Genomic DNA, 23,607 nt, shown 5'->3' with positions numbered 1-23,607 from the left:
CAATCAGCTGTGGTTTCTTATAGGGAAGTGTGGTAAGTAGAAGATTGGGAAGTAAAAGGGAGCAGCCGATTTTTATTTATGGAATCAGCAGCCAGCTGCAAGGTAGCACAGAGCTCCCTCTCGCCTATTCTCAATGGCTTTGAGGAGGTGACTGGTGGGTGTCTTGAGCAGAGTTAGTGTGCAGCGTGAGATGAGACACACACAGTGATTGGCTGATAGCAGGCTCGACTGCACTATGAAACCGAAGCTCGCTCTGTTCCAGAGCTGTCCAAGCATTGGCACACAGGGTCAGTCTGTGGAATAATTTATTTATTGCTGGTGAATTCTAATGTAATTTGTTTATCTAGAGCTAGTGTTGAACCAGCGTGAATTTAAAGATGCAGGGAATTAATTTCATTATTTTGTAGTCGTTCTGCAATTTACTATGTATTGTTGTGCTCCTGAATAGTGGAAGCGAAATTAAGGGTAAATTGTGGATGTCTTCTACTTTCGGTTGCCTGCCTACGCCAGATAACATTATCTTGCACTCAATTTTGCCTTTCGTATGTATGGATTATTTTATTTGCTTATGAACCAGTTCGAAGTCAGTAAAGTTAACAAAATTCGTTTGGACCATAAATAAAACAAAAAATGATAAAAAAGCAACACAAATGTTCCTAAACATCCAATTTAGTATTTTGGTTTAGGTTACTCAGCTGGTTTTGATTTTTGCAAGCTCCCCCCAAAAAATTCAACATGCGCAGTAATGTTTTTTTCATAAAGTAAAAATGTTAATTTTACCACATCAAATACTTTTTAATGTAGTCCTTTCTCAATCTGATTGCAGTAAATATATAATCTTAATTATGCATCCGAGAGAAAGGTTTTTTAAAAATAAAACACTTTGAATGTGTATCGAAATGCTCCTACTTAGGTCAAAGCCTACCAGACAGCACAGCTGTGTAGTTTGCTAATGACATCTTGGGGATATTTGGAAAGCTTCCTTGGGAATGCATACCCCCAATTGCTTACCATTGGCTTTGTGGTTTGTAACTCACATTTGCTTGCCTTCTATTTGCTGACTATATTTTTTTTTAAGCTGTTCAGCTTGAGTTCATCCATTCCCTTACCCAAACCCTATTTGCTGTATTTTTCCACCAGTACTGAATTTTTGTAAACAGGCCTTTAAACCTAGTTCTTATCTTGTCACATTAGCTGTGCATTGAGCGACAGCGGTCGGGTGTTAGGCTCTGTCTTCCAGGGAGCTTGGTGTTCACTTTTCTTTCTACACTCTAGACCACTTTTCAATACGCCGCTCTAATCTACTGTGCGCCGCTGCACTGTATGACACTACACCTCTCTACTCTGCACCACTCGCCTCTATGCCAGTGCACGCTACCCCCACTTACTATGCACCACTGCACTCTTCGCCACTGCACCACTGTAATCTGCACTACTGTACTATAAGCCAGTGCATTCTATGCCAGTGCACTCTCCACCACTGAACTCTCCACCACTGAACTCTCCACCACTGAACTCTCCACCACTGAACTCTCCACCACTGAACTCAATGACACTCTACTCTGTGCCACTGCACTCTGTGCCACTGCTCTCCATGCCACTGCTCTCTACTCTGTGCCCTAACTCTACGCCACTCTTCTATACTCTACGCCAATGAACTCTATGCCACTACACTCCGCACCGATTTGCTCTGCATCACTCCACGCCACTCTAATCTATTCTGCACCACTGCATTCTACACCACTCTACTGTATGCCACTTCACTCTACACCTCTGCACTCTACCCTACACCTCTCCACTGTACGCCACTTCACTCTGCTCTGATACAATTTACTCTATGCTACTGCACTCTATGCCACTGCAATCTACTCTGCACCACTCTACTTTAAGTCACTGCTCTCTAAGCCAGTGGACTTTACACCACTTTACTCAAAACTGATGCACTGTATTCCAATCTTCTGAGCACCACTCTGCTTTATGTCACTTCACTCTACTCCACTCTGCCACACAATACTCCACTCTGACGCTCTACCCCATTAAACTCTGCTCAGCTGTGACACTCTACTCCACTCTATGCCTCTCCATTCTACAACACTACTCAACGCCACTCTGACACTACTCCACTCTATGATGCCCTACGCTACTCCATGCCACGTTACTCCACTCTATTCCACCACAAACTACTCCACTCTACTCTACTCCACTGGTACACTCTGTCACTCCACTGGTACACTCTGTCACTCCACTCTACTCCATGCCACTCCACTCTTCAAAACTCTACTCCACTCTTTCGTAGTACCCTCTATGCCACTCTACTCTGCTAGACCGCACCACTCCACTTTACAACACTCTACTCCACTCTGACACTCTACTCCCCTCAAATCTACTCCTCTCTATGCCTTTCCACTCTACAACACTCTACTCCCTCCACGACACTTTACACCACTCTATTCTATGGCACTCCATGACCCTCCACTCCACTTTACGACCCTCAACTCTCCTTTACCCCACTAACTTTTAGCCATGCGGAACAGCAGCAACGCTGGTGTACGACCTGGACAAAAGATATTGGCAAAACCAATAGCTCTTGCATAGACGAGACCTATTGGGTTTGCCAATGCTTGTTGTAGGTTGGTTTTTGGACTGGGCCTAACCGCTCCAACTGTCACACAGAGCTCCTGAATCCCAGAGTTTTAAGGGTGACTGCACATCTGTGGTGGAATGGACCAATCTATCATAAATATTGTGAGGGTAACTAGAATAAAATATAACATATCTGCACATCGGCTACCACAGTGTGGATAATTAAACATTGTGGTAATATCAACCTTTACAACAATCCGATGGCTCATACAACACCATACCTGAAAAGCTGGGACTGGCGCAGCTTTCCAGGTGTACTATTGCTGAGTTTTGTGAATAAGGGAAAAAATATTTGCACTTGTGAGCAGCAGCACTTCTACCATGTACAGATTTAAGATTCCCATGGTCACTTGGGTCCAGTGCTTAATTTGAGCCGGTGGTTTCCGGTGCTCTGCACCAGCACTTAATCAACACCGGCGCTATAGTTTCATGAGCATCAGTTAAGGACACGCACATTTTTGGTAGGCACGGGGATATTAAGTGATTTGCCCAGAATCAAAGGATGCTGAGCCGATGCCGAGACTCGCACTTGGTTCCTCAGCACTGAAGTCGGCAGCTCTGGCCATTACGCCACACTTTCTCCCTACTAGTTGGTTCTGTTTTAGGCAGCAATAACAGAAGAAATGGGCTGGTACAAGCTGCCTCCTGACGAGAGCCCCAACACTTTTTTTTTTACAAAATATCCGCTGCTTGGGTCCTATAGGCGTTATTGTAGCAGAAAGCTGTCGCTGTAACTCTGATCTAAGTACCAATGCAGTCATGCTGTAAAACGTAGCACAGCTTGATGTTTGCTATGCAGCCCTCAAGGAGAAACGTTCCCATGTATTACAGACCAACTTGTTTGTTGAACATAGAACTCAAGCTGTAGAATCTCTCGTCACCCATCATTGTGCCTAGTGTTAGCAGTGACAGGTGATGTTTATTTGCAGAACTCTACAAATTGATGGTGTTTATTTGCTCATTTCTCAAACTGATGTTCAATTTCACAATTTTTTTCAGGTTGCCATAAAATCAATCCGTAAGGACAAAATCCGGGATGAACAAGATATGGTGCACATCAGACGGGAGATTGAGATCATGTCGTCCCTCAGCCATCCCCACATCATCCGTATTTATGAAGGTTGGTGACTACATGGGCCCTTTATCCTGTGTTCCTGCTTGATATAAAGCTGTGAGGTCTGTGAGCAGCAACAGATACGGGTGGTCATGTATGATCTTTTGTGTTTCATGCAGTGAACTGAATGAATTCAGCTCCATATTCAGATTGTCTGAGTCAAGTAACAAAAAAAAAAGAAATTATCTCACGCACTGAGACATCATCACAGATAGCATTGTAAAGTAGTAATGTAGTGGGCAAGAGGTTTTATTGGCCAGTTACTACGTTCACATGCACCAACCTCGGATACATGCAAAGAAATACAGTAAAATATCACTTGTGGTAAGTGAAATGCTGCAAAAGTATTACATTTTGCAGCAATTTCTGATTTTTGCAAAAATGAAATGTATACTGCGCAAGAGTTCCAGGTGTTTGCAGGTATGCTAAAGAGAGGTTTCATTTTTCCTGGTGTCAGTGCCCCTCCTTGCTCAAAATGAGCCCGTATCATGGACGCTTTACTTTACAGGTACTGTTTACATTCGAGCCAACGACTTTCCACAACTATAGTCATAGTTAAAGTTTGAGTCCCCACTTTTCAAGAACTCCTACCTCTAGATGCTGAAGTGCCTCTGTGAGCACCTCAGGTGTCTCCCATGGAAGAATCCAGAGGCAGTCAAGGGGCACCATCCTCCGTGCTGACACCTGGCCATGGTTCAGCCTCCACGGTGCGGCCTCTACCTCCTAGTCCTGTGCCACCCACCGTATGATGATTGCTCCGCTCCGCTCCCCTCTTCTCTTCTCTGTATATGACACATTGAAAGACTTCTGTGTGAGAAGTATACCGCAGCTGCCATCAGCATCATCCTTCTCTCTTTTTATTATGCCTTTTTTTGCTTCATAGACCTGTTTCTACTGTATTATGTTTTAGCCTGTACATAAACACTGCCAACTGTTTGGCACTGTATTTCTCATACGTCCGGCCACCCTAAGTGTGTCCCCGTCTGCAGCTCTACCTTACTTATGACTGCTTTATCTGCATGACCAGCTGCTGTATATGGTGGTCTAGCACAGTCGCACACCCATGCACCAGCTCACCTACTTCACTTTCATGGCACTGGCTCTCTGAGCCTCCCAGAGCCTCGCAGCAGCTCACTCAGTCCATATGTGGTAATACACACTCTCTAGACAGACCTGCGTTTTGAAGCATGGGCAAAGTTGGTAATTGCCCAGAGCCGCCACCTTACAAGGGCCCCCCTAAAGAGTAAACTTCCTCTTTTTATAGCTTACCATTGTCTGTTTCCATATCTCAGTCTCTCTCCTCTCTGCCTACCTCTACCTCTAAATAGCTCTCGCTTTGCCAAGTGGCTTTTTAGGGATTTGTGAGGGGCCTTGGAAAGAAATATTTCAACTGTTTCTGTGTGAACCCCGTTTCTAAAAGTTTGGTATCATGCGGGCTTAAATTTGCAGAAAATGGGCAGTACAATTAAGAACGGGGGGCTCACAAATATGTGTTGCCTGGGGACCTAAAAATCCTTGATACACCAGTGTTGACAACTGAGACTTTGTGGCTTTACCACAAACTGGCTTTAGGCTCTCAACTTCAATGGAGGCGGAATTCTGTTTAAGCCTTTCACACTATGAAACCACACCAATATATTGCTTGGCTAATTTGAGCTTTAAAATCTTTTTGGAAGGGTTTGCCAATACAAGCACCGGGACTGCAAACATATCAATACATAATTCTCCTTTTGGTTCCCCAGGCCGGCCTGTCTGCATGTGTTTAGGAATGGTCCAATGTCCTCAGTTCAAGTCCGCCAATCTGTGCTATGCATAGTCTTGTAACATAACAAGAGGGTACTGTAAAACGTGTGTGTAACTGCATGTGTCCAGCGTGAGATGGACAGTGTACGACTGGGGAAACAGTTCAGTTTCTAAATAACCAAGAGAATACCTGCTTCAGTACGGTGTTGTTCACTACCATGCTTGTATGCCGACCCAAGAATTGGGAAAATCTGGCCCCGCGGAAGCAGGAGGTATGAGGGCTGGTCTTGTAGTCGAACCTTTTTGTCAAGGGTCTCTACCCTCTACTGCACCTTCTAGGCTCCGCTCTGCCTGCTTGTGGCCAAGATGCCAGAAACTAACCAAGCACTGGCAAAGCCAATAGGTCTGGCCTTGGCATCAATGCAATCGTGTTTTTAGGTCAAGCTAACTAGACAGTGCATATGCTGTCTGTTTTGAGACATATTGTGAGCTTACCAAGGGCATAAACTGGCTCTGAGCCTGCTTGTTGCTTTCCATTGGTTGGCTTTCCCCGTCATTCTCATTTACCTCCTTCCTATTTTTGTCCCAGCTTCTCAATCTTGAGTTTTTCCCTCCCATGGACTGTAGCTTATTTACCATTGCTTGATTGGCTGGCTTCTGTGATTCCAGTGCTTGCTTTTCAATCACTACTTTTTACTTTCGGGTAAGCACTCCACAAGTGTACATGTGTTTTCCTGCTGTCTCTCTAGGCTAATCTCTCCCCCTGCCCTCCATGTTGCTCATTGTTACCCGTGTGCTTCCCCCTGTCCCATGTTGCACGTGCTCTAGTGCCACCCCTCCATTGCTTTCTCATTTGTGTGCTTCTCCACCTGCTCAACATTGCTGACTCACCCGTTGCTTCTATTCTCTGCCCTTCATGTTGCATTCCTCACACATGCCTTCCTTCTCTCGTCCATTGTTTCTCCTCCCCACCCTTCCAACCTTTTCTTTCACCTTTTGCTTCTCCGCCCCACCCCTGCCCTCACCAGCACCCTCTGTGTTGCTTCCCTTCACCCCGGCCTTCCGTGATGCACCCCCCACACACACCCACTGTGTTGCTCCCCACACTTTAAAAAAGAAAACGCTTTTTTGCTACATATTTTTTTAATTTTATTTGGTGATCCAAATTAGTAATGAAAAAAGAAAAACACTTGCATCTTTTTATAAGCGGGTGCACCTGCCATCATAATGATGAGACCGTTGCATCAGTTTTTTAGTTGTTTTTTTTTTTTTTTTTTTGTTTCCCATGCTGCACAGTATCAGAATACTGTACAGCAAGGTTAAATACAGATTGCAAAGCCAGCAGGTCACAAAGCGAGACTTCTTGGATTTGCCAATGCTTGCTTTATTTATTATTGTTTGCAGACAGATGCAGTATGCTTAAAAATATATATAAGAAAAAAGTAGTCTTCCAGCAGCTCAAGCTCAGCAGCCTTAACGCTGAAGTGCCCTTTTTCATGCGGCAGTGTACATACGATCAGGCACAGTGACGTCACTCTCGGGTCAAGACCGCCAATAGATGAAGTGGACCAGTGGTTGAAGAGTGCGGATTAGAAGCCCAAGTTTGATACATGTTTGCGCTTTTATTATTATTTGAAAGACCTGAGTCAGGCGCTGTCTGTAGGCCTGACCAGAACCCAGACTAACAGGCGATGGACCCAGCAGTCTCCGCCTCTGACAGCGCCTACCTGGACCTGGAAGGACCGACCAGGCACTGTCTACTTTATGCGAGGAGAAACCGATAGCTTTGATGTCTTTAATGGTACAAACAAATCTGTGTTCTTCCTAAAACGAGGCTTATGTTTCAGTATCCTTTTGACCCTGCTGGCTCGAAGTGATTGACCTTTGGATATGTCGGCTCCGTGCGTAAAGTTAGAATTTAGTGCTTGGTAAATTCGAGCAGACATGTACACGCCTTCCGGCTCAGCTGCCCCCTTCGTGACCTAATCAGAATGAGTTCGCCGTCAGCTCTAACTGGAAGCAGTAAACCTGAGTTATTGGTCCAGATGCAACACCCTTCTGCCCCCACCCGCCCTTCCCCGAGCAAGACGGTGACTGACAGCCTGGAGAGGGCAGATGGAGCGGGGTCCGTGCGGCGGGGAGTTCAGTCTCCCTCGACAGCACCGAGAGGCCGAAGTTAACGTTGCCAGAACTTTTCCTGCTGATTTCAAGCCGTAAATCTCATCGCAGTAATGGGGCCATTTTCTGGAAACCCGCAGGACCCGGTGTGGGAAGCCATTAAACGAGGACACAACTCCTGGGGATGCTTCGGTGCTTAACTAGCCAACATGGCTTCAGGTTGATGTTAAGCAACAAAACTATTCGTCTGTCATCTTCACACCCTCTAGATATTCGATTGAATACCACAGCTCTGTTGAGTTTTCTTGGTCTGTCACCTTTTTAGTATCTATATTTTACATTGTTAATCCAATCCAGCCAATGGTGTGTCGTCATTGCCACTCTGATATAATGCACCGCTAGTAATATGCATATAGAGACAATTAAGATGCACTTTAAAAATCCCAGCAAAGGCAGAGAAGTGTCTGATATAGCATCCAACAGTATCACAAAATACTGCTAAAATACTACGTCACGAAAGGATGCATGGGACGCGACCCTCTTGCGGTTGTCGTCATTGTCTCTCCCACAACCCAACTACCACTCCAGTCACTTGTCGAGCGTACCTTTGCCATTGTACTGCACTCTTCTGCTTTTGGTGTTGGTCATGCTATGCATATACCCCATACCCACATAAATACACACCATCCGCAAGCACATAATGATCATTGGTGTACTTAAAGTGCCCCGCCGTGCCACCTCCTAGGTTATTTCTGATAGAATCCCATGCCTTACTTCGTATGCGCGAAGACTGTTGAGACTAGTCTTTCGTTTATTGCTCACCCCCTCCAAATAAGTGTTTTACAGCATGACATCTCTTCTAGATTCACATGCTGTGCTTTACCCTGCCTTCTAGAAATTGGCTTCCATGGGCTCTGATTGACCAATCAGCAGTTTAAGAGCGCTGTATGACTTGTTGACTTCATGCTCCGATATCACTCCCCTTCCTCCCTCAGACACCCAGGATAGTGATACATGACAGGGGCGTCTAAAGCACCCCCTTGTCCCATCACAACACGTCGTCTATTGTGTCTGTTCCTTATCTTACGTGGAGGGGTACCTCATTCAATATGGAGTCCTCGTTCACTCCCAGTAGTCTTGAGTGATAGTGACCCCCTCACTCATTGGAGCAATAAACTCTAGAAACCATGAAAATAATATTAAAGAGCGGGAAAGAAATCAACTGACCGGGCACGCAACACCTTTATTTCCTGTAGCTCTACATTTTGTATACAGTAGCCTGCATATAGTCTCCCCTTCTCATCAGTTCTGAGTGTCGAGCCTAAATAGTAGGGGATTTTGCCTTTTAGTGCCCTTGACCTTACTTTTTGTAAGAGGACACCGCATATAAAGTAAGACATTGAAACGGGTACTTCCCAGATTGAAAACGCATTAACTCCATTCACTAAAGGCAGTCAACAGTCATCGAAAACATGTCTGTACTCTCCCTGAAGCTAATCGGGATACAGTTGGACAGTTTACCTAATTCTGTGGTCAGTTACTATTGAATTGTACATTGTTGGGCTGTTCATGTCATGCACCTTTTTGTAGTCTTAGTAATAGGTGAACAGCTACAGACGTGATCATGCCTGTGGACACTTCTATGCTATGTGATGCTGACTTCAGTGGTTGTTTTGACTACTCGTGCCTGTTGCCATTCTTTGTTTTTGATTTAATCGCAACTTTACTTAACTGGTTGTGTTTTTGTGCTCCTTGCAGCTGACTACATCCACACTGTTGATCTTGCTGTATTGTGTTGCACTCCTAAGCAATGTTTATTCGCTTTTTGTGCTCTGTATATATTGTATTATAATCCTTCTCTTTGGCAATGCTGCAGTAAGCTATCACCATTGATTTCGTTTTTTGTTTCTTGCGGTGGTGGTATTGCTTTGCGTCTGCTTGCGTTGCCCAGCACCAGATGATTCGTGAACTTTCTGGCACACTTTGCTTTAATGTTCTGTGATCTCCAAAGTACCATTCCTGTTTTGGAAGTGTTATTTGCAAGAAAGACTCATTCACCGGTTCATAATGTCCATTTGCTGTTCAATGGCAGGTCTACTGATTGAAACTCTTGTAGTTTTTATCATCTGGCTAAAGACAGCTTTGGGTGTCTATTGTGTGAGCTCATGTGATTAATACAGGTCCATGGCATTTCGAGGATGCCTGACCTGTGTCTTCTCCTTTACGTTACGGCATTAGTGATGTGGCAAAGTAGTACCTCACTGTGCATACAGCCAGTGCGGTCAGTAGCAGAAGTAGTTTCTCAGTCCTTGCAAGGAGACACGCACACCAACTAGATGCATTCATTTAGTCCCTCCGCTCCACTGAAGGTTGTTTTCCTCTGGCTATAGCAGAGTTCGTCGCACAGTGCAGGGTGGAAGGATTGCTTGTTCACATCTTCTCTGTGAAGCGCCACATGCATCTCTTGCCTTCTCACTTGTTGACTAAACCTTTGTCATTGCACTGCGCTCTTCAAGATGCTGGCCAGATATGCTTCCAGTATCCTTTCCTGTCTAAGGGCCCGATTACGACTTTGGCGGTCCTGGAGCAGGACTGCCAAGGTCAACCGCCGCCCGCCCATCAGATTACAAGTATTTTTGTGGTCTGGCAGGTGGGCTGCGTGGCGGTCCCTCAGCGGTGCAGTTTAAAGGCTCATAAATAAGCCTTCGAACTGCATCGCCGCGGGACCACCAATGCATGTTCCAGCTTGCATGACATGGACTGAGCAATCCATGCCATGCTGGAGCAGGGGTGCATGCACACAGGGGGGCACATTTTGTGCCCCCTGCATGCACCCCCATGCACAGAGGTAACAGGGGGCCCTGTTGGGGGCCCTTTGTTTCCCCACTGCCAGGCTTTTCATGGCATGCTCACCTGCATGAAATGGCTGGCAGTGGGGAAACTCGTAATATGCACGGCAGTGCCGCGGTGGCACCATCATGCATATTGCTTCCCCAGCCTGCCACGCCACTGCCAGGGGTCGCGGATCCATGGCAGTTGCGGCAGTCCCAAAGCGGTCCGACAGCTGTACTCGTAATGCGGCGGTCGGACCGCTGGTGCGGCTGTCCCCTACTGCCACCGCACCTCAAACTTGTAATCAAGCCCTAAGAGGCTGACGCAGTTGGATTCTGTATGAGGCATTTATCCAGGTGGCCCATCGTGTAATTAGCACAAAAAGAAAAATTAAATAAAATTAATTTAACTTTTCTGTGCCACACCTCTTGGCTTTCTTTGTATTTAGTCATTTGTACGCTATAAAACAATCGGTTGTCATTGCCGTCTTGTGAGGCAGGCATTGTGATAGTAGTCTCGGCCCCTTTTTGTCTGGGGAAAAACCTATTGCAACCACCAACATTGCTTAGAGGCATGATGCATAGAAGCCTCACAAGCTGAGGCTCTGTTTTCCCATGCAGTTGAAAAAAGCACATATTTAATAAAAACTAAGATCAAAGGGTTGTTTTTTAATGCTTTTTGAATCTGAAAAGAAAAAACAAAAAAGAAAGCTCTTTGGTCCCAGACATCTCCACCCTTACGTAGGTTAATAAAAAGTCATGTAATCATTGGGATTCCCTTTAAGCTCTGGAGCCCTGACTGCCTCGCCTGTTGCTTTGGCCGCCCTGACAAGGCCAGATCTCAGGATTAATGCGCCTTGGTTTTACCTCAAACCTCCTGTAAGGAGACCCTCATTTTTGATAGTGTGTAAAAGCATTACCTTTAATGTTCCGAGTTCACTGATTTGTAATTGGCTGATTTTTGTTTGAGGAGGGAAGGTTTATCCATCAGTTGCGCCTAAAATTAAATCCCAGCTGCCTGGTTCTCTTGAGGGCCTGACCTTTAGTAGCAGAGCACTCAGGAGCCCGAGGCGGGCCCTTCTGTTCGGTCTGTTAGGAAAGTAAACATAAGCCCTCTTGACGGAAAGACAACTAATGGAAGAAATGCCGACATGCTGGAGCTGAATTAAGCTATTACCCTGATAGAGATCAAGTATGAGAAGAATTCAAACCCCTTCAGTGCAAGAGCATGTCCACATCTCTTAAACCAACAGCACCGAGGTCTTCCCCTGGGGAGTGTGTGCACATGCAAGAGAGTCCACATTATGTACAATGAATAGGAGGGCAGAAGGGAGAAGACCAATTTGAAAAGAGATGAAAAGGTCAGGATGTGAGTGTTTAAAGAAGGAGGAAAGGGAAGCGTGACGCATGTTTTTGCATATTTCTGTTGCTCATTGAAGTCAAAATATTCTTTGGAACCCACTTTATTTAGTTGTTCATATTAATACTCCCCGCTGTCTACTGCAATGTGTTACAGTGTTTGATGTCTGTGGAAGGCTAGGCATTGTTAGCACACACACACACACACATACACAACACCCGCCCACCAGTAGTGTCCCCAGTACATCCCCGCAATTCTGTAAGGTTCACTCAGAATCCACCACCCCCCGCCCCTAATGAATGTTATTTGTGTTTGAGGCTGAGGGAGTTGCTGCCACGGTATGCTTATATTACCCTACTATTAAAGCATACAAACCTTGTCACCGGGATCATGATTAGTACGCAGCCCTTTATTTTAATCTCTTTGCCTGATCTTCTTGCGGTTTCATTATTACCACTCTCCAAATTATACTCCATGGCCTTTGTCCTGCCCTTTGCCTTTACATGATACAAAAATGCAGGCGTCAGTGGAATCAGTCTGAAACTGAAACAGCCATCTGACTCAGATGCATGTGTGCTAGGATCTTGTTTTCTGGCAGTCAACAACTGGAGAACCAAGAACCACCTTAAAATAAGCACCAGCAGAGCTGATCGCATTGTGTGTGGCGCTTGGACTCTTTCCCTGAGCGAATCACCAGGCCAGTAGACAACAAAGCTGAGCCCTCTCCCTACAACTGCGTGTGTGATGGATTGTGAAGTCATTTTGCGTGCTATTCTTAAATGGGCACTGCGCAACAAATAGTCCTGATCCTTGTGTACCTCTGCATGCATAAATCATGTCTCAAGTTTCCTGAAAATGATCAGAGGACGTCTCTGGCTCCTACATATCATATGGGATGCACCCCACTCATACATGTAAGCTCCTACCTCCAAACCATCAGGCAGGGAAACAGTACTACAAGGCCACACTAGTGGCAGCAGGGGGGGCACAAGTACCCGTGAGTGACCATGTACTGCAAAGAAAATGCTTGGGTGTAGCTCAGCAAAACTTGACAAAAACGTCTAAAAGGCATCAGAATATGCAACACCTACCTAACTCGTATGGTGAGTTGATACCACTGATAAATCAACAAAAAGCGAAAACAACATTGGGCAATGCATAGAGAGCACTTCACCTGTCTTTCTTCCCAGAAAATCATACACCTACATTATAACAAGCATTGGAAAATGCATAAAGTTTTGTCTATGTGATTAATAATAAGCTATTTTTTGTGGCTTTTTGTTCAAGCCTAAAAATGTGACAATTTTTTGTAATGCTGCCAAGAATGTGTGCGTGTAATCCTCTTGAATGCAAACACTTGAAACAGTCCAATAAATCCCCCACCACACGCAGAATAAATTCCCGTAATTAATAACTAACAAATTGATTTTTTTCCAGATAAACAAAAAGCAATACCCTTGAAATCCCGTGGCTGTATGGACACACGGAACTGCATAAATCAGAAATGAAGCTTCGCTATATATACCACTTAACACAGATTTACGATTTTACCACTAAAACACTGGTGTTACTATTATCCACTTCTACAGTATTCAATGTATCAACCGCATAGGGATAAAAGGCTGAGTTGGCCTGGTTCAGCGTTGAATTTGTGGCTTGGATCAACAGATTTCAGGAAGAGCCTTTAACTCACTCTGCAACTAAAAGTAGCATATTTCAAGTGTGCGTCCGCATCAAAGCTCACATATTCCACAACAAAACAAATGTTTCATAAACACCTAATTTGTCAGCTATAAGACAATATTGCCACCAAAGCATGCCCCTTTGTTAGTTACTTCTTAATACTCATTCCTTCGGTCTTGAGTAACTGCCCCACTGTACTGGAGCAAGGCAAAGCATGGCCACTGACAGTCGACTATGTGTCTTGCGCTAGTGGGCAGCAGGAGGAAGCTTAACTGATCGTGTTAGCATGCGTAGCACAGGCAGATCCGAGTACGGACCCCTCGTGATGCCAACCAGTCCATAATTGCTGCAAGGGAAGAGCTGATGATATGGAACGAGAAAGAATCCCTACACAACGTTTTTTAGGCGAGGGCTGCAAGCTGTGACTTGTAGCATGTTCATCATACAATCCCAGATTTATTTAAAAAGCTACTTTAAAGCACGCATCGGTGGCCATTTTTCTACATTGGGAAAGTCTTCATTACATTGCATTGATATCGCGTTGTTTGGGCAGTTGAACTACGCGCATAGTATTGTGTTGATGTTCTGTACTTAAAAAGCACTTTGACTCTGAGGGCAGGGCTAAGAGCTGAAAGTGAGGCTTGTAGAATGAGGTGTTTCAAGCCTCGTGGAAGAAATGTAAGTTACGACTTCAAGACAGCAGCCTCAGAAAGAAGTTCGGCGGATGAAGAGGAGTACTGGGGCCTCGGAAACTGATAAGAGCAGGCACACGAGATCCACAGGAAATAGCATGCTACACCCAATGAAAATGGAGGAAATTTAATTGGCAAGCATAGGAACCAATGAAAAGCAAAGGGGCAGGATGTAAGCACTTTTTAGGTCTCGCCAGACCCAGCGCTTGCGATTGTCTGGCGAGACTTTAAGTAAGGGCTTCAAAAAATGCTACCGCCGGCCACAGCTTGCAGTGCATGTGCGCGGGCGCGCGCTTGAGCAGAGGCGCCATATGGCTTGATTACTGCTGCGCACACACCACTCGCGCACATGCACTGCAAGCTGTGGCCGGCGGTAGCATTTTTCCCCCGCGATCACTTTCACTTTGGCCCCCCATTAGTCAGCTTGCACAGACACGCCTACTGTTTTGGAGCGCAAGGTCAGAGCTGCGGGACGAAGGCAGGGCGTGGTTGCACTTCAATGCGGTTTGATGGAGATAGCGTGGCCTTTCTATTGTGAAGTGGCCATCTTGAAAATAAGTTGGTTTACAATAAACATAGGCGTTTACTTACTTAGAATGGATCACAATAGCTATGGTCAGCAAGAAGCCAGACGATGGAATTGTGAGGTATGTTTGACATCACTAACTTGTCCGAATTTAAAGAAAATGCAATCGCTCACCGCCGCTTTATCTTCCATCCCCCAATCGCCCAGTCGCTGCTTCATCTCGCCCCCCTCCCTTCAATGCCGCAAGATTCGTTATGTTAGAATGTCCTGGACCACCGGACGGTGCAGGGGGGGAAAAGGGGTGGGAGGCCGGAGTATCACGCACACTGTGCCCCCCTCCCCTGCCGCCCACAAGGCGTGTTCCATATCAGATGCAATCAGAACCGGAATCATGCTGCACCTCTCAGCATGTTCTAGAAGCTTTTCTTACATATGTACATATTATTTTATTTTTATATTGCTGCACAATTTCCCCTAACTAGACTGTGAGGAGCATGCTGCTGCAGCATAGTCTGGTTTTCAAAAAGCTCGCCTCCCGGTGTTACTTTTTGAACCGCAAGTCATCTCCCCACCTCTCCTCCCACCCCAAACTCCGTCCGTCTCTCTCTTTTAAATGGACTCCTCACCGACTCCATTTGCGGTGAACTCTCTGCTTTATTGTTGCCAAAAGTGCATGTTGTCAAATACCTCTATTTCAAGCAATGTTGTCTTAAGCTGTGAAACTGTGTGTGTACGTGTGAGAGAGACATTTGGCCTCCGTTTCTAAAAGGCATGCTGACATCCGGTTTGGCTGTAGAGTAAATGCTCAGAATAGATGCCATTTCCAACCTGTAGCTGGAAATGAAAACATAAGCGTCCTTTGGTATTATTTAAGCTTAAACTGTCTAAGGGTTTTGTTTATCTTTGTACCTTCTTCGGATAAACGTCTGAACGGTGTCCTTCCTTGTTGCCTTCGATACTGGTCTGATCCCTGCAGTATAGCCTTACTAGAAAGGTGCGGTCACAGCTCTCTCCCTTGTATTTACTCTGTGACCCTGGGCTCACAGGCTATGACTCTCGCAGCCTTGAACAGGTAGTAATAACTCTCTTTGCTTTTGTGTAACTATATGCCTCAATCCAAACACTTCCTCCTTCTCCCTCTCTGTCTCGCTCTCGCCCCCTCTCACTCTCTGTGTGCACTTCTCTCCGTCCTGTCCATCCTTCCTTCCCTCCCATGCCTGCCAGCAGTAATACTTTGTAAAGTTCACGTTTTCAGCAACATGTTTTCGCAAAATGCCCCCTAGTGTGCATTGCAGGACCGTAACAAACAAAAGTGTATGCTAAAGCAATATGTTAAAACAAACACAACACAGTGCACACAGGTGCTGGAAATGTGAAAAGGGGGTTATTAAAAATATTAAAAACTACACAAGGAAAACACAGTACTTTGCTACAGCCAAACTTTATGTACATTGCTCTTAGCACCGTCTCAGTCCCTTAGCCTTGAAAGTTGATATATTGAAAACACCACATATTTTATTAGAACATTGGAATGTGGAGCACTCCATTGTAGACAATGGAGTGCTCCGTGCTTCTACGGGATGGTAAAGGCCCGCAGAGCAACATTCCAATGTTTTACAAAAGCCTCTCGAAGCTCGAGGGGATTTAAATCTCCTCGAGCTTCGAGAAGCCTTTGTTTAATTTGTTAGAACATTCTGCCCTCTAGTGGCAGAATGTTCTAATAGCCTTATAGCCCGCTGTAGCGGGCTATACCGGCTATTAAAGTCCCGCTGCTTTTGTTAAAGTCCCTCGCCTTCGGCTCGGGCCTTTAACGCTGCAGCGGGCCTTTAATAGCCGGTATAGCCCGCTACAGCGGGCTATAAGGCTATTTTAAAACATAAGGATCTCTGTATTGTTTTATTCCACACTAACAAGCTCTACAATCGTTTGGTACTTCAAACGCTCTCTTTTCGAATTCGGCATATCTGTCCGCTTGGCTGACATAGCGTAAAAACATTGCCAAAGCCAATAGCTCTGCCTAAACACTTATAAGGTCCCAAAGGCGAGACCTATTGGCTATGCCAATGCTTGTTAATCCTTATATTGAATACAATAGATTTCACAAGCACAGTGCAAGTACTGTGCAGGTGACGCCTAAAAAACTTTTTTTCACAAAGCAAGAGGCCTCTCTGGGCACAATAGGTTTTTGAATTTTAAGGAAGTAGGGAATTCAGCCAAGAAATGTAAATTAGCTGGAGATCCCCGTCAAAGATGTTTTGAGGCATGTTCATGTTTTACTGCATGATGCTATTTCAGACGTTACAGAGTCAACCTAAATAAAGGAAGTACTTGTTCAGGCAATACGTCCAGTCAGAAATAATTTTATTTGTTGTGGCCCAACTGTGACCTCTCCAAGAAGCAATTAAAACTCTTTCCCTAGATTAGCCTTAACTTTTCCGAGACTTAATATAATTTTACATTTATGACCTAATGTGAAGCGTAAGTAAGATTTGCTGTGATGTAACTAGGATGTTTAAAAGCTAAGTATCCTTGTACATAATTGTATATTTCTATTTGCTTATTATTTTAGGTCTCCCGTTAGCCAAGTCCTTCTGGGTGTAGTAAAATTTTTTGTATTTTTATTTGTGGTTTTTAAAAAAAAAATTTTAGGGGCTTTCTTCCCGTCTTCTTCATCCATTGGTCTCTTGTTGTGGCATTTACATTTTATTTCCTCCCACTACAGCATATAGTGTGGGGCAGTGGGTCAGCCTTTCACTGTGAGGAACAGAATTCTGCTCTTTCCAGGGAGCACATCCGCACACAAAGTAGCTCAGCACCACGGACCAGGACTGCAGTGTCCTTTTTGATACCTCTAAATATTTTTCTTTTGGCAAATGTTTTTCTTTTTTTTCATTGGCGAGGGCCTGGAAGCACCCCCAAACAATGTTTTAGCAAAATGATAACAATACTAAAGCATTGGCAACACTAAAAGACTGTCAGACAATATTAAGCCTGTTGGCATTGCCAGTTCTTACTTATTTTTAGGTCTCGGGACCATCCGGTCGGCAGACCGGAAGTCCGGAGATTTAATGACTTGGGAGAAGAGGGGCTTGAACCCGCCCCTCTTCTGCCCTGTTCTCCATTGGCTGGCCTCGTAAATGCTGGCCAGCCATTGGAGAAGAGGTCCCGTCACTCCAATCATGCCCCATCCTTTTCGGATCGGGGGGCGTGTTTTTTGCGAAAAGTCTCAGGGAGGAGACAACAGCAAAACACGCCCCCGAATCCGAAAAGGACCCTGCGTTTCTCCGAGGCATTTTTGCTGTGCCTCGGAGAAAGGCGTCGGTGTTCCTGGCGTCCTCTCCCCCTGCTGTCGGGTCTCCAACCCTTTTTTCTTGCCCTTTTCATTCCCTCGATGCCTCACTCTTCTCGTGGGTTTTCCATCCCGTTAGTCACTCACCCTGCTGTCTCGAGCCTTCTATACCATCAACATCTCACTCTTTTATCCATGCTCCCTTCCAAATCACGGGGCCCGGACTTGGTGCCGCAGCTTGAAAACGGCTATCTCCCCTCCGGCCTGAGCTTGTATCCGGGTCCGTCTTCTCTGGCGGGTGCCACCTTCCCATCGACACACCGCACATGCTCGCTTATTTCAAATAACCCGTCCTGAATCCGACATGCTGGAGTGAAAGAATCATTCTCACTCTTCGCGGTGAAAGATAGCCTGTTTCGTTCGTTTTCATTTCGGTCTGTAAGGGTGCGAAATTATTATGACTGCAGTCCAAAGCCCGCCTGACCTCCTGTGCTACAGAGGAACTGGGGGAGGGGTGATAGACTCGGGCCCCTGGCGTCGTCTTTCCAACACTGCCGACGGGGAGGGGGGGTCCCTGCGCTTAACTCGGCGACACTCACTGCCTGCACCGCGAGGATGCTCAGTTGACATTTAGACTCGAGAGGGGAAGCTGTTTTTTTTTTTTAATTTACTGGCAAAATATTGTGGTATTCTATATTTTCTTCCACAGGGGTCTAGTTTATTTTTGGCATTATTTCAATAGTATTTATTATTTGTACCTGGACTTGTGACCTGTATTTTATTTTTTATTGTTCGCTGTTGGATTTTTAGGCATTCTGCTTTTTGAAAGGATGGGTCTTCGTGGGATATTTATATATCGGCCATCATTTGGGTGCAATGAGACCCTGATACCCCTTAGCTCCGGTGCCGCTGTACCTGCTGCACTGACGTCTGCAGACCGCGGCTACGTGAAGTCGTGCAGTGCAGAACGCACAAGGTGACCCTCCCGGCACCAGGCTAACTGTGAACTGGAAGTGAAAGCAGAGGTCGGGTCATTATTTTAATGAGGTACAGTATAAACCCAGGGGGCGTGTCCGGGGACAATGCACAGAGGTCAGACCTTCCTGAAAAGACCTGTTACCATGGTAAACGGTCTTGACGCCTCTGGAAGCATCAGAAGGATGGCATTTTTTATTCAATTTCCTAATCTAAAGGTTTGAAGGGATGGAAGGCCTGTGGCAACGATCGCGCCCCCTATGGGTCTCGGTGCCCCCCCTCTAACGGTGCTCATTGAATGGTGTTACAATCGGAGCTTTGGGTCTTAACCCAGGGATGGCCTGTTGGACAGCTCTGTGGGTTAACGCGCTAACTGCATAAAAGTGTGTGCACAAGCGGTGGGTTACAGAGCGCAGATGTTTCTATCAGAGTTTTGGCGCTTAATCCACTAATTGTTTAAAATGTCTAACTCCGGAGACGGTGTAAGGGTCTGTAATTACTACTATTGTAGGCAGAGCTCTACCTCACAACATCCCTCTCCCTCACTACATCACTGTTTCACTACCTCACTCTCTCTCACTACATAACTCTCTCTACCTCACTACTCCACTGTATCTCACTATCTCACAACTTTTCTCTCTCAAAACATCACTACCTCACTCTCTAGCTCACAACCTCACAACTTCACTCTCTCTCACTCACTACCTCAATCACTATCTCACTACCTCACTCTTTCTAACTCACTCTCACTCTCTCTTTCACTACCTCTCTCTATCTCACTACATCACAACATCACTCTATGCTTATATATCTACTACGCTCTCCTTTCCGCAACTGAAGCAAACTCCGGCTAGCTGATTTCGATGTTCATTTAGACTGAGTATCGTTTTTTGGGAAATCCTCATTGAGAAAGACGAGTTTCCTTAATATTGTCTGCATACTGGCCGCGTCCTCTGTTGCTCATGCCATGTTTAAAATGGCAAGCACCACAGTGTTATTAGACTCTGCTGTGCACAGTGGAAACTGAGCTTTGATTTCTGATCGTTCACAAGCCGGTGATAGTGTGGTTTGGACAGCACACGCCTGAAAAGACTAGTGTGGGCATTACCTTCAGCAAACACAATCTTGTGACACTAGGAGTTTATATACGTCAATTCACAACCATGTGCCATTTCCATATCTGTGCACGCTATAACATTCCAAAAAGTGACCGTGCCCCTTATACCAATAATTTTCCTAGCATTGTTTTATCACGGAAAGTGCATACCACCCGGTGGAAGAAAATCCGAAAGCCCCGGATTGAACACCACAGTTCAAAAGCTCTAGCTTAACCTGAACATGTAGGGATTACATCAGGAGTTCAGTGAGGCTCATGTGCGGACCAGCATCAACTGCACTGACTGCAGCCGGTTCAGCTCTCCCCGTTCTGAGTCTGCCTCCCTCCTCCTCTACTCTTACCACTCTTCTCCTTTCTTTCTCTTCCTTCTCTTTTCTCGCACTCCTCTTGCTGTCCCTTTTCCTCCTTTCATTCCCTTTTCTGCCCTCCTCGTTCTTCCATCCTCTAGCCTTTCTCTCACTTGCCGCTCTATCCACTTTTCCTGCTTCCTTTTTCTTCTCTCCCCTTCATCCTGTCTTTTTCCCATGTTATGCACTCTCATCCTTACCAGCTTTTCCTTCTCTCTGTCGCTTCTCTCTTGCATTCCTTCCAACCGAGCCATCATGCCACATAACTCCTATCAGCATGATTTCATTCAGCGCCACATAGTTCCACGCAACACCATTCCATTCCACACACTATCATTCTACACCACACAATTCGACAACACACCTCATAATTCAACTCAACAACACATATACACAACACACCACATGCATCCAATCCCTGCCACAGAATACCACATAATCCTATCAAATTCAACAACACACCACGTAGTTAAACTCCACCATACCACTACACAACACAAAATACCATTCCACATAATTCCACTCCATAACACAGAATCCCAGGCAAGGTTTTAAAAACAAAAACATAAACAAAAAAAGCATTTACAATGCAATGGTCTCGGCATTGTTAACCTCTTCAGTGCCCATGACGAGCTGGACTCGTCATGGGCCGCGGTTGCGCTGTGCCCTTGACGAGTCCAGCTCGTCATAAACCCCGCCCGCTGATGCAACGGCCGGCACAGATGGGGGAAAGGGGCGGGCACTGAAGGGGTTAAAGTTAGAGCTATTGGCATTGCTCATGACATTATTTTTGTATGTTTTTAAAACATGTAAAGAAACGGCATTGTTATTTACAATGTCAATAGCTTAATCTGTGTGTGGATGCAAATGCAATAGGTCTCGCATTTGAGAGTGATTAAGCTATTGACATTGTAAATAACAATGCCGTTTCTTTCAATGTTTTAAAAACAAAAACATAAACAAAAATAATGTCATGAGCAATGCCAATAACTCTAACTTTACCAATGCCGAGACCATTGCATTGTAAATGCTTGTTTCTATTCCTTCTGCGTTGCCTATGGTTTTGCTCAAGTATTAAGAGCAGGAATGCCAGTAAATGTTGCCTGTTGGAGTTGAAAGCACAATTACATTACTAATGTATGTGCAAATTGTAATCACATAAATGTGCAGGGGTTGTGTCTTATTTGTAGTGTCTGTGACACAAATGTTTTTAGTTTGTGTTTTGCATTCAGGTGTGAGCCTAGTACAATCCATGGTTATTGTAAAGGGTTGCTTGAGATGTGATTTGTCATGGTTTAATTTTTACATATGTTTCCATATGTATTAACTATTTGTCATCTGATGTATACCTCCTGCTAAATTTATTAGATCAGCGTGCCTTTCTCTGATCATAGGACCCATAGTTTCAATGAGTATTGTGTGCTCTGTACCATAAATAGATCATTTTTATGTATCTGAATATGGCACTTCTCACAGTATGACTCTAGGTTCTTCAAAGGGTTCCACAAATGTTTAATTCACAAACCATTTTTCCTTAATAATCTTGGTCCAACAATGTAGTGACTAGGTCCACTCCATTTCACCATTACTTAATAAATTAGCATGCCCTATGGATGTGTAGCCCTCAATGTGACCAGATTAAGGCTGTCCAGTAAGCCTGCATAGGTTGTTCTAAGCTTGACTAGGCTAGGCAAAACTGCGCTTGGCCAATTGACCAGGTTATTAAGTTGTATGTTTGAGGAGGCTGCGGGTGTCTTGCTTTTCAAGCCGGGGAGTACTGTTTCCTTTCATGTTTCTGAAATGGTCTTTTTCTGAAAATGTACTAAAGATATACTAAACAAAGACGGAACCCATTGATTAAATGTTCAATATTTTAGATCTGTAATTGAGAGTTGAGCAGATCCGAGATGGGGGGGGGTGGGGGGGGGGGGGCGCAAGCACTAAAGTTAATGGTGTCAAGATGCCCATGCTAAGGTGAATGGAGAAGAGTTACTATTGCTTTTATGGAGTGATTTGAGAGTTAAGGGAAAGCAAGCGAACAGGAGTTAATGGAAGAGGAGAAAATTCAATACTTCTAAAAAATAAAAGGAAAGAATGTTACATAATCGTAAACTTTGCAAGAAAAAATATTTGAAACTTTTTGCCTTCCAGTTTTTTCAGACCATGTTGGGGTGAGACTAAAAATTTTTCTTAGAGAAGTTCTCTTATGTAAAACTATTTGCTGAATGATGAGACAAGAGCCCCCTTCCAAATGGAAGCAGCCTGTTAACAAATTCTGGTGTTATCTGCTGCCATTAGGTGGCGGCGATAACATTGCATTTGTACTGGGTTTGGCACAGTGTTGCGCTTATATTTAGTTCTTTTGTGCAGTGATGAGAGCATTGTTGGCACGGTATTTAAACACGTGCAGGCATTTGAGGGGTTGGTTTGCTTAAGGTGATGGTGGTACAAGACGCGTATATATTTTTTTTAATCCGGCCCATGGAGCGCGCTTCCAATACCAGCCTGTACTGTGTAGTTTTGCTTAAATTAATGTGTGTTTTACTGATTCTCTTTATTATGAAACAGTGGTCCCGAAGTAGAAAATGTAACCCAAAATGCTAAATAACATATGGATATCAAAACAATGTTTTAATACGTAATAACCCATCCATTAGTTAAAAAAATCTAAAACCAAGTACTGAAGTGTGTTGTGAACAAACTAACGTGAATAGAGTGAGGGGAGTGATTAGGCAAAGGTGTAATATGTGCAAAAAGTACACTTATTATGTGTCCCATTTGCATTTGTAGTGCTACAGCCCATAAGATATACAATAAATAAGTGCAAGCTGGGTCTGTATATATTGTTTGCAGATTTTTCATCATTATCTGAATAATAGGATTATCATCAGGACAGCTACAATGTGGGACTGCATAGTTGGGACACTAATACATATAGAAACATACAACAAGAAAAAATGGACAAACATGAACAGAAAATTCAAATAGTAAATCAAAACTGGACAAAATACAATTGATACTGGAAAAGACCAACGCTTGCCCCAGAATTTTATAACCTGATCTCAGGAGAAATTGTCTGATTTTTTTTTTTTTTTTTTTTTTTTTTAAGTTTATGGTTAAGTATAGAGATGCAGTCAGGTTTAGGTTTAGAGACGGTTAGGGTAGGTTT

General features: G+C 44.6%; 1 protein-coding gene across 1 annotated transcript in view; it reads left to right on the top strand.

Moving 5' to 3' along the window:
* NUAK1 (NUAK family kinase 1) overlaps positions 1 to 23,607 on the top strand; it is a 123,693-nt gene that overhangs the window by 65,818 nt on the left and 34,268 nt on the right. The window contains exon 2 of the mRNA XM_085653820.1: positions 3,643 to 3,763. Within this exon, the coding sequence (XP_085509946.1) occupies positions 3,643 to 3,763 (121 nt within the window). The remainder of the gene's footprint in view (positions 1 to 3,642; positions 3,764 to 23,607) is intronic.

This window comes from Triturus cristatus, chromosome 4_1, assembly GCF_964204655.1.
Source record: "Triturus cristatus chromosome 4_1, aTriCri1.1, whole genome shotgun sequence".
Classification (NCBI taxonomy): Eukaryota; Metazoa; Chordata; class Amphibia; order Caudata; family Salamandridae; genus Triturus; species Triturus cristatus.
The sequence above is the reverse complement of the archived record's forward strand: the minus strand, read 5'-3'. Positions and strand labels throughout refer to the sequence as shown.